The 15497-nt window shown below is 46.6% G+C and overlaps 1 protein-coding gene across 10 annotated transcripts in view; it reads left to right on the top strand.

Annotated features, from left to right (window-relative positions):
* The window catches only part of ANO4 (anoctamin 4), a 207152-nt gene that overhangs the window by 134315 nt on the left and 57340 nt on the right, over positions 1–15497 (top strand). For all 10 annotated transcript variants that reach the window (XM_033953171.1, XM_033953170.1, XM_033953169.1 and 7 more), the window contains 3 exons: positions 584–718; positions 4886–4982; positions 11991–12051. In XM_033953171.1, the coding sequence (XP_033809062.1) occupies positions 584–718; positions 4886–4982; positions 11991–12051 (293 nt within the window). The remainder of the gene's footprint in view (positions 1–583; positions 719–4885; positions 4983–11990; positions 12052–15497) is intronic.

Raw genomic sequence — 15497 nt, 5'->3', positions numbered from 1 at the left:
ATGTCATCCACGAGTACCGATAAAAAATTTTGGTGCGTTTTTCCCAGCACTTTCGTCAACATGCACAGAGAACATCGCTGAATAACTTTTTCAGTGTTATTCGCGGTTTCATCATATATTCATGAGGATTTTTAACAGAAAACTGTAAATAACATATGAAAAAGTTATTCGCGTTTTTTTCGTATCCGCAGTTCTGTTCATCCCCAAACACCGCGAATGCGGAGGAGAAGTGTAAATTGAACTTGAATCTTCCTTATTTATGTGGTTACCTCTGCCAGGTAAGTGCTGACTATCTCCCACCCCTTGTAAGTGCCCCCCAAATGGGCATTTTTGCATTGGGTGCTAACTGGATATTTTCAGGGTCATTATCCAGTCAAATGCCCCCAAACAAGTGATTAACTAGCCAGGAGCTGTTTCTCTCCAGCCCCACACATTTTTAAATAAGTAACTTCCTTTTCAAACTGTGACTGAAAAGCCGTATCGAGCACCTTCTCTCATTAAAAATTTAAATTGACCATATTGATGAGAGTTTAACACCTGTTAACAAACTGGTCTGTAATTTTTGCCTTTCTGTATTAAACAGGAGATATTTTGGTGAGAAAATTGGCTTATATTTTGCCTGGTTAGGCTGGTATACAGGCATGCTCTTCCCAGCCGCTTTCACTGGATTATTTGTCTTTTTGTACGGAGTCTTCACAATGGATCACTGCCAAGTCAGGTAAAGCGTCAAATTCTGTTCTTCATATCATTGCGTAGGGGTGTGCCTGGAATAAATTTTCAGAATTCTTAGGATGGTTTTTGTACAATGCAGTTCAACACGCATGCATTTGTCAGTATGTAACTGGTTTAACAGCATAATATTTCAAACATATTTATTGTAGCCAAGGGAAAAATAACACTCTGCCTTATAATTCAAAGTGATTTAACCGGGCATTGCTCATAACCCACAGAACTTTGTAGACCACTTGGGGGATTCCAGGGACAGGCTGCTATTATCTTTAGGGGAACCGGAGGGAAGGGGATCAAGATTGGGGGGAGGGAGTGGTTTTATAGAGGGGCTTAGGCATCTGATTATGCGGTTCATAGACAAAACCGCGGAAGACAAAGGCGCGCACCGACAACTAAGCGCAAGACAGAGGCGCGCGCCGAAGAAAATTACTATTTTTAGGTGCTCCGGCGGGGGGTTTTGTTGGGGAGCCCCCCCCCACTTTACTTAATACAGATTGCGGCGGCGGCGTGGGGAGTTTGGGGGGTTGTAACCCCCCACATTTTACTGGAAACTTAACTTTTTCCCTAAAAACAGGGAAAAAGTGAAGTTTTCAGTAAAATGTGGGGGGTTACAACCCCCCAAACCCCCACAACGCCCCCACAACGCGGCGCGATCTGTATTAAGTAAAGTGGGGGGGGGTTACCCCCACGCCCCCCTGTCGGAGCCCCTAAAAACAGTAATTTTCTTCAGCGTGCGCCTCCGCGCTGTGCTCAATTGTCTGCGCGCGCCTTTGTCCTGGCGCGCTTTTGACCTGACACCGATTATGCTTATATGGGTTCTGACCAGAATTCATCCAGAGCCAGCACTAGTGTCTTATATGGGTCCCAGGTGAATATTGGCCCTTATAAACCTCTTTGGCCATCACATTATGAATTAGCCCAGAATATTCTTTGCTAATGTCCAGACTTGGCCCAGCATTGAATATCTGGGGTTAATACTGCATGCTGACTACTATGGACTGAATATTGACCAGATTGTATTTACTAGGGATGCACAGCCCCCCCAATTTTTATTTTGATTCCTTTCCCATGTCCTTAGAGCACCATTGTTCAATTTGCTTGGTTTTGATTGGTCTTCCTTTTAATTTCGGGTAGGGTTACCAGATGTGCCCTCTTTTTAGAGGATTGTCCGGGTGTCCAGATGGATTCAGAAAACCCAGCACTTTGTCCAGGTTTTGGGTGGCCCCGGCTCAGCCAGAGCTTGAGGCCGCATTCGGAGGGCACAAACAAAACCCTAAGATTCAAGACTCTGCATGCAGTACAACCCCAGAGAAAAAGACACAAATGCATTTCTTCCTGAACAGAGCAAAATATAGACAGCAGATGTAATTTCTCAAAATTGACACAATTCAATCACTAAATTGAAAATAAAATCATTTCCCCTACCTTTGGTGATTTTGTTTTTTAAACCATCTTTTCCCAGTCTCTGGCTGCACTTCCTTCTGTCTCTGCTCATAACTGTGTATTCAGGGCCTTCTTATACATTTGCTGGGTTTTTTTCTCCTTCTTTTCTTTCTGCCCTATATCCATCTTTAACATTAATTTTTAACATTCAACTTTCTTCCATTTTTCTGCTTTCTTCTCAAAATCTTTCTACTTTTCCATGTCTTCCCTTCTGTCCATGTGTACCATCTCCTCCCTCTTTTTGCTCCCTTAGTCTCATCTATCCATAAGAAGCATTTCTTCCTATCTCTTCCCTTCCACACCCATTGCTGTGCACCGTTTCCTCCCAATGTCTCCCCTTCCCCTCTATTCCTAAGCACATATCATCTCTCTCTCCCCCTCTACAATGGTCAGACATCTCTGTCTTTCCCCTTCCCCCTCCTATGGTCTGACATCTTTCTCCTCTCCTTCCCATAGCCTGTAATCTCTTTCTTCTCCCATGGTTTGGCATCTCTCTCTCCTTCCCTCCCTTTTCCTGTGGTCTAACATCTGCGGTCTGGCATCTCTCTCCTCCCCTTCCTGCAGTCTGGAATATGTTTCTCCCCTCCTTCCTTTCTATTCCATGGTCTAGCATCTCTCTCTCTCCTTCCCATTCCAGTGGTCTGACTCTCTCTTCCCTATTTACATCACCTTTCTCCAGAATCTGACATCTCTCCCTTCTTTGAGCCATCTCTCCTCCCTCCCAGTGTGACATTTCTCCCTCCCTCCTCTCCATGTCCAATAATTATTCCTCTTTCTTCCTCTCCACGTGTATACCATCTCTTTCCATCCCACTCCACACACCTATGTCCAAAAATTCTCTTTTTCTCTTCCCTCACCCACTGGCAGCATCTCTCTTTTCCTCAATTCCTAACCCCCAGCCCATGAAGCATCTGTCCTTCCCAATCCCCTTTCCAGCCCATGCAGCATCTGCCCTCCCTCATTCCCAACCCCAGCCCCTCCCCCCTCTCAGTTAGATCATTTGGTACGACCCTCCCTCCTCCCCACTTACCACCTTCCCACCGCTGTAATTTAAAATCTTTGGGCAGCTGTCGGCGCAACGAAGCCAGCCTCCCTGGAAGTATTCTTTCTGTAGTACTTCCAAGTTTCCAAGTTTATTAATTTTTTAATATCCCGACCATCAAATGAATATCTGGCCGGTTTACAAAGTATAGTAAAAGTAAATAATAATTAAATACAATGAAGTGAACGAAAATGACATTAACTAGACTAACTGGAAAGTGAGGATAGGAGGGGAAGGAAGGGAGAAGTTACATATATTAGTTAAGATAGGAAAGGGTGGGGGAAGGGTTGAACAAGTGGGGTGTGGTAGCATTGTTGGAGCGATTACTTACTCGCATTAAAAAAACGAAGTAAAAAAGAGAGAAAGGGATCTAGGGACGGTCATAAGCGTCTTGGAATAAGAAGGTCTTTAAGCCAGTCTTGAAATTAATTAGATTTTGTTCGTCCCGAAGGTATTGTGGAAGAGAGTTCCATAGTGTAGGAGCGGTTACTGCAAAATTAGTTTTTCGGGTGTAGTAGAAATCTTTGAGAGAAGGAATGAAAAGGAGTTTTTGGTCAGTAGATCTAAGTGTGCGTAGACAGGGTGCTGCAGAAAGAACACTTCCGGGGCAAGCAGACAGTGGGAGGCTGGCTTTGTTGTACCACTGGCTGGCTGAAAATTTTAAATTACAGTAGCAGGAAGGAGGTAGGTGGGGGAGCTGAGAGAGCCATTCTTCTGATTGCCAATTTTTGGGGAGGCCATGTCTCCTGTGGCTGCCCTCATTCCGACACCTATGCCTGTCCGTGTTGTGTCTTTGGAATAAATATCTTGCTATCCTAATTTAAAAGGCCCTTGGTGCTTTTTTTTTTTTTTTTTTTTTGCTGCTTTGCCATGTATACTTTGGACTCCCTCTTCTGTTGGTTCTTAGTGATATGGAACATTTCTGAGAAATTGGCAATCCTGCCACATTTTGGGAACCCTGCATCTTGCTTTTCCCTTTCTACAGCATCTTCTCTAGAGTAGGCAGTGGAATAAGGGGTTGGGGAGGTATTGGATGATATATGGCAGGGGTGTGTGTGCATTTCACACTCCCACACCCTTCTCATACCTTTCCCTGACCCTCCCATCCCTTCATTCACCCCTCTTCTTGCTTACTTTCCTCACATTCTCTGCAGCAGGAACACTGATGGTAATTTTAGCTGTGCTTTTTCAATGCAGCATTTACTATTTTAGGGTTCACTGCAGGTCTCAGAATCTCTCCATAGACTTTACCAGCAGTGGCCAGAGATTGTAGAAGCATTTCTCACAGCTTATTGCTTCTTCTGCTCTCTCTGGCCCCTTTCCACAAGCAGCAGCTTCAGAGGCCCTATGACTAGGTTTCTCATTTCCAGGTTCACTGTGGCCACTGACTGCCACCCGTATTCTTGTGGAACTGCTCTCCTGCTCTGAAAGCAGTGGGAGCCAATCAGAACGGCTTCTGTTGCTGCTTGCTGTCTTTGTGCTACCACTGAACATGAGAGCCCCACCTCCATGGGCCATATGTGGCAGTGAGAAAAAAAAGGGCGTGTGGGCTGGAGAAACATGGACTGGATTTTGCTCATGGGATGTAGGATGGGAGCCAAAACCTTAATGTGAACATTGTTTTGGAAAATTATAGTCTAGATATTATTTGCAATTTCCTGTCTTTTCCAGTAAAGAAGTCTGCGAAGCCACCCATATTATCATGTGCCCTTTGTGTGATAAATACTGTCCCTTCATGAGGTTGTCAGATAGCTGTGTCTATGCCAAGGTGAGTATGAGTCTGATGCCCTCACTACACAACTTCTGGTAGGTTTGTTCATGTGTGTTGTTGTGTTTGTTGGTTTTAATTGTATTGTTTTAAGTACTATGTATGTTTTATTTATATACACCGCCTAGTGGTGAGACGGTATATACATCCTCTATAACACAGTTCTTCAACCGCCGGTCCGCAAAAAAATCTTGCCGGTACGCAAAGGATTCGGGTCCCCGCCGCAGCAAAAGGTGCTGGCGTCAGCTGAACTTCCTGTTGTCGTCGCTATGCCGGCGCTCCTGCCTTCCACCACTGACTCCTGTCACGTATGTCTCCTCACCCCCAGACATGCAGCGTCAGCTCTGTGTGCTTTTAACTTCGGCACACAGCTGCCCCTAAGCAGTATTTTAGCGCGGTTTCATGAGGCAGCTTAGGGGTCTTTGGTAGGCCGGCCCACATCGCATCATCGAAGTGGGCCAGCCTACCAAAGGCCCCGAGGCTGCCTCATGAAACCGTGGCTAAAATACTGCTTAGGGTCAGCTGTGTGCCGAAGTTAAAAGCACACAGAGCTGCCGCTAGCATACATAGAGGAAACATTTGGTGAAGAGGGAAGGAGGGAAGGGAGAAGGGGTACTCCTGGACAAGGGAGGGGAAGGGGCTACTGCTGACAGGGGAGAAGGGAAAGAGAAGGGACGAGAGTTACTGTTGGGGGTAATCGTCAGTGAGGACATGAAGTCTGCCAATCAAGTGGAGCAGGCTTCGTCCAAGGCAAGACAAATCATGGGCTGCATACGAAGGGGTTTCGTCAGTCGTAAGGCGGAAGTCATTATGCCATTGTATAGATCCATGGTGAGGCCCCACCTGGAATACTGTGTGCAATTCTGGAGGCCGCATTATCGCAAGGATGTGCTGAGACTGGAGTCGGTGCAAAGAATGGCCACCCGGATGGTCTCGGGACTCAAGGATCTACCATACGAAAAACGGCTTGACAAATTACAGCTATACTCGCTCGAGGAGCGCAGAGAGAGGGGAGACATAATTGAGACGTTCAAGTATCTTACGGGCCGCATCGAGGCGGAGGAAGATATCTTCTTTTTCAAGGGTCCCACGACAACAAGAGGGCATCCGTTGAAAATCAGGGGCGGGAAACTACGAGGTGACACCAGGAAATTCTTTTTCACTGAAAGAGTGGTTGATCGCTGGAATAGTCTTCCACTACAGGTGATTGAGGCCAGCAGCGTGCCTGATTTTAAGGCCAAATGGGATCGGCACATGGGATCTATTCACAGGGCAAAGGTAGGGGAGGGACATTAAGGTGGGCAGACTAGATGGGCCGTGGGCCCTTATCTGCCGTCTATTTCTATGTTTCTATGTTTCTATGATAAGAGGAGGAGGAAAGGGAGAAGGGGTACTCCTGGACAAGGGAGGGGAAGGGGATACTGCTGACAGGGGAGAAGGGAAAGGGAAGGGACGAGAGTTACTGTTGGATAAGAGGAGGAGGAAAGGGAGAAGGGGTACTCCTGGACAAAGGAGGGGAAGGAGATACTGCTGACAGGGGAGAAGGGAAAGGGAAGGGACGAGAGTTACTGTTGGATAAGAGGAGGAGGAAAGGGAGAAGGTACTGCTGGACAGGGGAGAAGGAACATTGGAAGGAAACAGTTGGCAGGGAGATTAGAGAAGGGGAAGGAGTCAGGATGGAATGGAGAGATCAGATGAGGGAAAGGGGAGAGACAGAGGAATGACAAAGTAGAAAGAGATTGATGCTCGGAATGGGGGGGTCAGATGAAAAATAAGGAAAGAGGGACAAAGATGCTAGATCTGGTGTAGGAGAGAGGGGCATAGAAAGAAGCAGATACCATATGGGAGGGGGAGGGGTAGAGGGCAGACAGTGGATGGAAGAGGCAGATACTGATTGAAGAGACAGAGGGCAGACGCTGGATGGAAGAGAGTGAAAAGACGATGAAAGCAAAAACCAGAGACGACAAAAGGTAGAAAAAAATAATTTTATTTCTATCTTGTGATTAGAATATATCAGATTAAAAATACGTATCCTGCTAGAGCTGATGTTAGACATAACTGGGGAGTGCAAAGCCCAGGCAGTGCGTCTGTAGCTTCCAGCTGGCTTAGGGCTCTCTCTGACCAGGAGGCAGTTGCCCTAGTTGCACTCCCCCTAACACCATTCCTGCCATGTGTGACTGCGGTATTCGGTTAGCATGATATTTGTGTAGCATTCTGTAATAGTTTGGCTTATTCAGTTTTCTCGATAGTAGAGGGGATATATATGAAGGGGAGGGGAGGGGAGATGGGGGTTTTGTTGATCCTTGCCCTGTATTATTTATATTTATAAAATGACAATTGTACAGAATATTGTTTCTTTTTATACTTTAATAAATATGTTCAATATAAAATCATAACTATTTGAGGCTTGTGCGGATGGAATCAGATAGTTAGCGGGACCGAGCTTGCGGGACGGGGCGGCAATGGGGTTTTTAAAAATTTCAGTCTTATTAGTTTGCCGGACCACGAAATAATTATTTTATTTCCGCCGGTCCATAGGTATAAAAAGGTTGAACACTGTTCTATAATAAAACCCTAAGTGCACATGCGCACTTAGGGTTTTTTGATCGCTGCCGCCGTGCTGTGTCCCTCCGTGCTGAATTCCATTTTGGAACACGGAGGCAAGGAACACACCAGCAACTCTCCCCCTCCCGCCCTCACTCACCAACCGCTGCCGACGGCACTGCTTCTCTTCAAACAGTCTACTGAGGATCGTGGCTGGCTGTAGCGAACCTCGCAGGCCGCTCTGCACCTCCATAGCACGTTCCCTGTGCCGTAAGCGATCGCGTCACAGGGAACGGGCTACCGAGGTGCAGAGCGGCCTGCGAGGTTCACTACAGCCAGCCGCGATCCTCAGTAGGCTGCTTTAAAGAAGAGGAGGGCAGACGTAAACAACAAGGAAGCCGCATGCTGGACAGGGGGAGCAGGGAAGAGGGACAGGGGGATCAGGTAAGGAATGTTGCTGGACAGGGAAGAAATACAGGGGGAGCAGGTAAGGAGTGTTGCTGGACAGGGAGAGCAGGGAAGAGGGACAGGGGAGCAGGTAAGGAGTGCTTCTGGACAGGGGGAGCAGGAAAGAGGTGCTTCTGGACAGGGGGGAGCAGTGAAGAGGTGCTGCTGGACAGGTGAGACGTAAAATGAAGGAAGAAGGGCTGCTGTTGGACAGGGGGAGCAGGCAAGGGGTGATGGTGGACAGCCGAGGAAAGAGAGAGACAGAAAGAAAGAAAGACAGAAGAAAGCGGCCAAGGAGAGAGAGAGAGAGAAAGAAAGACAGACATACACACACATCTATTCTAGCACCCATTAATGTAACTGGCTTAAAGACTAGTTTTAAATTAAATAAATAAATGTGTGCTGGCTTTTTCCCTTATGGTCTACTCGTAAATGCAGACTGTCTTTACTAGCAGGTATACATCATTAGTCTACACAGTGTCCTATATGCTTCACATGTTAATAAATCTTTTTTTTTTAGTTTATCACCGATATCCATTTTCACATTGTTGGTCATAATACTCTGTTCCTTTTATTTTCAAAAAATTTTCTTTGCATGTGCCTTTTGTTACGTGTTTATGTTTACGTTGTCAATTTGTTACCGATTCATGATGTGCCTGTTCCTTGTATTTGTATTGTCAGGCATCGTAGCCAGACGGAGGCTGACCTAATCACGGATATTCATTGCTGGGGCATGTGTGACTCCTAGCATTGAATATGTGGGTATGTGCATTGACCCTGGTGTAGGGTTCCCAGAGGACGTGTGGCCCCGCCCGCTTCCAACCCAAGTCCTGCTCCATTCCGCCCATGGCCCTGCCTCATTCTGTCCATAGCCCTACCCTGTTTTGCCCCCCAACTCCAGCCACACACAAACCCTATCTCTTCGGGGCCACGCTTGGAAGGCCTCTAAGCAAGCACGCATGTGATCATCGCGTTACATCCGCCCATGCACAGAGGCCTTCCAAACACGGTCCGTGCTCAATGGTTTTCAAAACCTGAACAAAGTGCTGGGTATTGAAAACCCATCCAGACACCTGGACAGGCCTCTAAAAAGGGTGAAGGGACAAAAGCGCGCCAGACAAAGTCGCGCCGACATTTCAACCCAGACAATTTGGGCGCAAGACTCCAGCGCACTGCTGTAAAAGTTAATTTTAAAGAGCTCCGATGGGGGAGGTGGGGGGGGAACCCCCTCACTTTACTTCATACTCTTCGTGCTGCCGTTGGCTGCCGTTGAAGGGGTGAAACCCCCACATTATACAGAAAACTTAACTTTTTCCTAAAAAATTGGGGAAAAGTTAAGTTTCCTCTATAATGGAGGGTTCCAACCCCCCAACCCCCCCAATGGTAGCACGAACACTATTAAGTAAACTGGGGGGGGTCCCCCTCACACCCCCCATCGGAGCTCTATAAAATTAACTTTTCCGGCGGCGCACTGGAGTCTTGCGTGCAATTGTCTGGGCTCAAATGTTGGCGCGGCTTTGTCCTGTGCGCGAATGACTGTGAACCCTAAAAAGAGGACATATCCAGCTAAATCCAGGCGTCTGGGAACTCTCTAGTTTGGTGCCCAGTTAACTGGGCACATAAAATTAGCACAGCCTTTTTGCAGGCCTGAATTTAAGCCTTCATTTAGCTGGTTAGCGAACTAAATATCACTGCTAACCAACTAAGGTGTCACTTCCCCCTAACTCTGCCCTGGACCACTCCTGATCTAACTGGTTAGGGCAGTGGTTTCCAAAGCACAGCCCCCAAAGCCCTCCATTGGAGCCTTGAAACAGTTGGCTGAGACGCTCTTCAAATCCTATAAATGCATTAATTTCAATCTTCCCACGTGATACAATAACTGCAAGCCATCTCTTTAGTGTTACTCGGGAGTCTCGTTTACAGAATTGGCGACACCAGCGCCATTTGTAGATTCACGGCTGTTTTGTAAAACAGGCGCTTTAAAGATAGGCCGGCATTTCAAAGGCCTACATTTTAAGGTGCTGGTCTCATGCCTTTGGAGGCGAATAGGGATGCCTAAGGCCACTTCTGGTGCAAACCACGCCCCTGCTGGCCTTAGACATCAGTAGGCATCCCTATGCACCTCTGTAAGTACAAGACTGGTGCCTTCAATTTTTTTAAAAAAAGTGTCCCCTGATTGGTCAGTTAGGCGCTAAAAAATGGAAGGTCATGCACCCTTGGCAACAATAATCCGTGCAGAACATACACATTGAATGGTGAGACCTTGGCTAGAACTGTAGCAGAACGAGATTTAGGGGTGTTCACTAGTGAAGACATGAAAACTGCCAATCAAGTGGAGAAGGCTTCATCCAAGGCTAGACAAATGCTAGGTTGTATCCATAGAAGTTTTGTTAGTCGGAAGCCCGAGATCCTAATGCCATTGTACAGAACCATGGTGAGACCTCATTTGGAGTACTGTGTGCAATTCTGGAGGCCACATTACCGTAAAGATGTGCTGAGAGTTGAGTCGGTTCAGCGTATGGCCACTGGGATGGTCTCGGGGCTCAAGGATCTCTCATACAAGGAAAGGCTGAACAAATTGCAGCTGTACTCTCTCGAAGAACGCAGGGAGAGGGGAGACATGATTGAGACATTTAAGTATATCACTGGTCGTGTCGAGGTGGAAGATGATATTTTCTTTCTTAAAGGGCCCTCGGCCACAAGAGGGCATCCGCAGAAAATCAGGGGCGGAAAATTTCATGGAGACACCAGGAAGTACTTCTTTACCGAAAGAGTGGTTAATCATTGGAATGAGCTCCCAGTGCAGGTGATCGAGGCCAGCAGCGTGCCAGATTTTAAGAATAAATGGGATGCCCATGTCGGATCTCTAAGAGGGTAGAGTTAAGGGGATGGTCATCAGAGTGTGATCTCTCAGAGGGTTAAGGGGGAGGGTCATAAGAGTGGGCAGACTTGATGGGCTATGGCCCTTTTCTGCCATCATTTTTCTATGTTTCTAGGGAGCCTACCGCCACCTAACTTCAGTACATCATATACAGAATTTGGACCTGAGTGTTTAAAATATATCCTTGAAGTGTGGTAGAATCAATATTAATTTTTAATGCTTAATACCAGATCTGAACAAGCAGGTCAAGGTGGTTTACAAAATTAGTAGTATGTGTAAGCTTAAAATCTTTTGGTGACCCTCAGAGCTTTCTTGTATTCACACTGCGGCCCTTTTTATGAAAAAGGTTGGAGACCACGGAGTTAGGGGATAGCTCAGAGGTGGGCAATCGCGGTCCTCGAGGGCCACAACCCAGTTGGGTTTCCAAGGTTTCCACAATGAATATGCATGAGATTGATTTGCATACAATGGAAGCAGTCTATGCAAGTTAATCTTGTGCATATTCATTGTGGAACTCTTGAAAACCTGACTGGGTTGTGGCCCTCAAGGACCATGATTGCCCACCCCTGGGATAGCTAAAATGGTACTACCCAGCTAAGCGCCCTTTAATATTGCCAGCTGGCCAATTCAGCAGCATTTAACCAGGTGCCTTTCCTGCCTGGTTAAACCCTTTTGAATATTGATGCCAAATATAACCAAAGGATGTGAAAATGGTGCATGATATAGAAACAGCAGCAGAAAAGTCTTCAAAGAGGCAGTTTAAAGAATAAACTGGAATTTGTTTTCTCTTAAAAATAAATGCCTTGAATGTGCCTCTCCCGCTTCCATGTGCAGAATTGCATTCCTTCTCAAAAACATGGGAGTTAGTTGAGTTAAATTTGATTACTGTAATAACGACTTTGCCACCTGCTGGGCCTGATTTGCTAAGACTTGTCTCCCATTCGGTGTCTATGAGGAAATGTTTAATTTAGAGCCCAGGGTTTGCAATCTCAGCTTGAGTTGATGTTGATGCAGTGAGGAGCCAAATTCATGAAGTGTGAGATACATTTTGCATATGAGTGTAATTAACTTGAGCTTTATTTAATCCTAATTATAAAGAAGTGTGTTAAGTCTATTCATTGCTGCATCTTTCACAGGTAACTCATCTTTTTGACAATGGGGCTACTGTGTTTTTTGCTGTTTTCATGGCAGTGTGGGGTAAGTCACTAATTATGTTGATAGTTTTCTTTTGTTTTCCAAGTACTACGCAAAAGACCGGATTCTGTATAGGACGCCCAGTTTCAAGTTTCAAGTTTATTTATTCATTTGACGAATCGCCTATTAAAATTGCTAGGCGATGTACAAAATCCATATAGAAAATAATACAGAGAAACTATCAATTAACAATATAATTGTCTCAGCAGCCACCTAAGTGCCTTTTGAGAATCGCACACAGGCATCCTATATAGAATCACATCTTTCCTGACAGTCTAACCCCCCTAACCACACCGATTCTCTAACCAGCGTCCATGTCATAGGCGCTGGTTAGAGAATCGCGTTGCCGTTGAGCTGATCGTGGCAAGGGAATCTCCCCGCTGCGATCAGCTCAGCGCCTGTGGCAGGAAACCCCCCCAGCCGAGAAGTCGGCCGGCAGAAGGGATGCCCAGTCCCTCCAGCCAGAGCCTCCCCTCTTGAAAACTTGCCCCCACCCGACATCCCCCAAGCCTACTGGGATCTCTCCCCCGTACCTTTTACTTGTAGGCCAGCTGGAGGGATGCTTACTCCTTCTGACCAGCAGGCCTACCTCCACAGAATGGTGGGCCTTCTCCTTCTCGGTGCATCCTGGAATGCACCAGGGAGGGGCCTAAGGTTCTGATTGGCCCAAGCACTTAAGGCCCCTCCCATAGGGCATTTGGGCCAATCGGAGTCTTAGGCCTCTCTCCCAGTGCATTCTGGGAGGGCCTTAGGCCACTCAGATCCCTTAGGCCACTCAGTGGTTTTATAAGAGCAGGAGAAACAGAGATAACTAAAGGTGGGAAAAATTCTGATCAGTGGTAGAACAGGAAAAGGAGGTGGGGGGAGAGAGAGCATCCTACATGGTCAGAGAACAAAGAAAAAGTCTTTTAACTTTACCTCAGCAAAGTGAATTTTTTAAATGCATTTAGTCTGTCCTAAATACTGCTTAACCAGCAAATCACGTAATTATATATACAGTGGAACCTTGGTTTATGAGCATAATTCGTTCCAGAAGTATGCTCGTAAGCGAGTTTCCCCATAGGAATGAATGGAAACTCGCTTTGATTCGTTTCACCAAACCCCCCCCCCCCCATCCAAGGCTACCAGCGCTGCTCAAATCCTCCCTTGAGGCCACCGGCGCTGCTCCATTACCCCCCCCCCCTGCGATCCAGCATCCCCCCAGCGATCCAGAATCCCCCTCGAGTCGTCCCCCCCCGCGATCTTACATGCTCCCCCGAGCACCAAAACGATATCCCTTACCCCGATTGGGCACCGGCACCAGCACCAATGCACAGGATATGCCGGTGCCGGTGCCCGAAGATCCTCCCTCTTCTGTGCTGGGCTGGGCGGTGTATCGGCGATCCTTCCTCTTGCTTATGCTGGGCTGGACTGGGCCTTGAGCATTTGCACATGCTCAAGGCCTTCTGGTCTCGCTCTCTCCAATATTTTGGTGTGCTGCCTGAGATTTCAAGTGTGCCGCAAGATGCCAGGGAGGAGGAGATGCACTGGCTGACTGCCTACAGGACGTGCCTCTCGTGCCGCCAGCCCCTCTCCACGCATCTTCTTTTGCAGCACCCCCCACTAGCGGCTGGAGGGTCTCCGCACTTGCGCGGACGTTGATGTGATGTCACGTATGCACGCGACATCACTGCATCGACGTCCATGCACTTCCGGGTGCTCTCGAGCCACGGCCGCTGGTTTAGTGTGCCTTGGCTCACAAAGTTTGCGAGACACTGCTCTAGGTTGTTTTATTTAGCAAAACATTTTAAAAAAATCTTTAGTATATGCTACTACTATTAATTATTTCTATAGCGCTACCAGACGTACGCAGCACTGTCCAGAGCCACAAAGAAGACAATTCCTGCTTGAAAGAGCTTACAATCTAAACAGGATGTCATGGATGCAGTTAAGGGGAATGGTTAATCAGCTGGCTGGGTTGGAAGGCAGAGGGGAGCGCAGGACAATCAAACCATTGTGACATCACTGCTGAGGTTGGCTCTTATTGGTGGAATGAGGCATTATGACATCACAATCTCAGCTCTGCTTCCCAAAGACAAACAGGATGTCATGGATACAGTTAAGGGGAACAGTTAATCTGCTGGCTGGGTTGGAGGGCAGTGGGGAGTAGGGTTATGAATTGAAGGCTCTATCAAAAATCTGGGTTGTAAGTCTGCTTTTAAACAAGGGAAGGGAAGGAGCTTGGTGGACAGATAAACAGTATGTTTTGTTACCCATTTTGGTATTTTGCTGAAATTTCAACACCATTTATTGAGTCCATATGTCACAATGTATAATGAAGTATAGCAGGGCCAGAGCAAGGGTATTAGGGCCATTAGAAAAGTGTCATACCGCCTAGTGGCCTCGACTGAGAAAGCGCCATTTGGCTTGCTCTTTGTACTGAAATAACTCCAGGAGAAAAAGGGCAGTGAGAATTTCCAAGCTTATATTCAAAGTTAAAAGTCCCCAATATTTATCATCTTCAACAATGTCCACAAGGATGAATCTCAAAACCAGGTAAGTTATTCAGTAGTCTCTCCCCACTAAACCTCCTTGACTGAGTAGTGATTGGGCCTCTTGGATTCCTGACCTGAACCCTGGCTTGGAGCCTGGTGAGAGCAGTCCAAGTAAGTCGAACTTAACCTAGTAACATAGTAGATGACGGCAGATGAAGACCCGAATGGTCCATCCAGTCTGCCCAACCTGATTCAATTTAATTTTTTCTTCTTAGCTATTTCTGGGCAAGAATCCAAAGCTCTACTCGGTACTGTGCTTGGGTTCCAACTGCCGAAATCTCCGTCAAAACTTACACCAGCCCGTCTACACCCTCCCAGCCATTGAAGCCCTCCCCAGCACAAATTCAACTTATAAATTTTGGTTTTAATGCCCCCCTGTCCCATGCAGGCTCCAAACAGACTAATTACTGTACAAATTCACATACTCAAAAGCTTCTTTAGGGCTCTATAATCTTGTCTCAGCTCCCAAACTATAGCAGTACTCTGTGCTGCCAAAAAATGAACAAACCTACAAACAGTTCCATTTATCTCAGTTGGGCTTAATTCCTCTCTAGCCTCTAGTCAATATTCAGAACATAAGAGGCTACGGGTTACCGCATAAAGATAGGACTGTGTTTTATGCGGCTATCTCGGCCGGTTAAGTTCTGAATATCAACTTTTAAACAGCCAACTGCTGTCTCCACCCCTAGAACACCCCCAAATACTAGAACATCCCCAAATTATTGCTGTCTCTGCCCCTAGAATACCCCCAAATTACTTAAGCAGTGCTAATTTTCAGCAGCAGTATGTGGTTAATTTGTCGCCGAAAATTAGCAGATCGCTCTGAATAAGCGTGGCCATTTCTGGCCAGTTAAATCATTTTGAATATCAGCCAGCGCAAAAGTATCTTTGTTGACAATTATACATCAGCTAGTA

This window comes from Geotrypetes seraphini, chromosome 7 (assembly GCF_902459505.1).
Source record: "Geotrypetes seraphini chromosome 7, aGeoSer1.1, whole genome shotgun sequence".
NCBI classification, from domain to species: domain Eukaryota; kingdom Metazoa; phylum Chordata; class Amphibia; order Gymnophiona; family Dermophiidae; genus Geotrypetes; species Geotrypetes seraphini.
The sequence above is the reverse complement of the archived record's forward strand: the minus strand, read 5'-3'. Positions and strand labels throughout refer to the sequence as shown.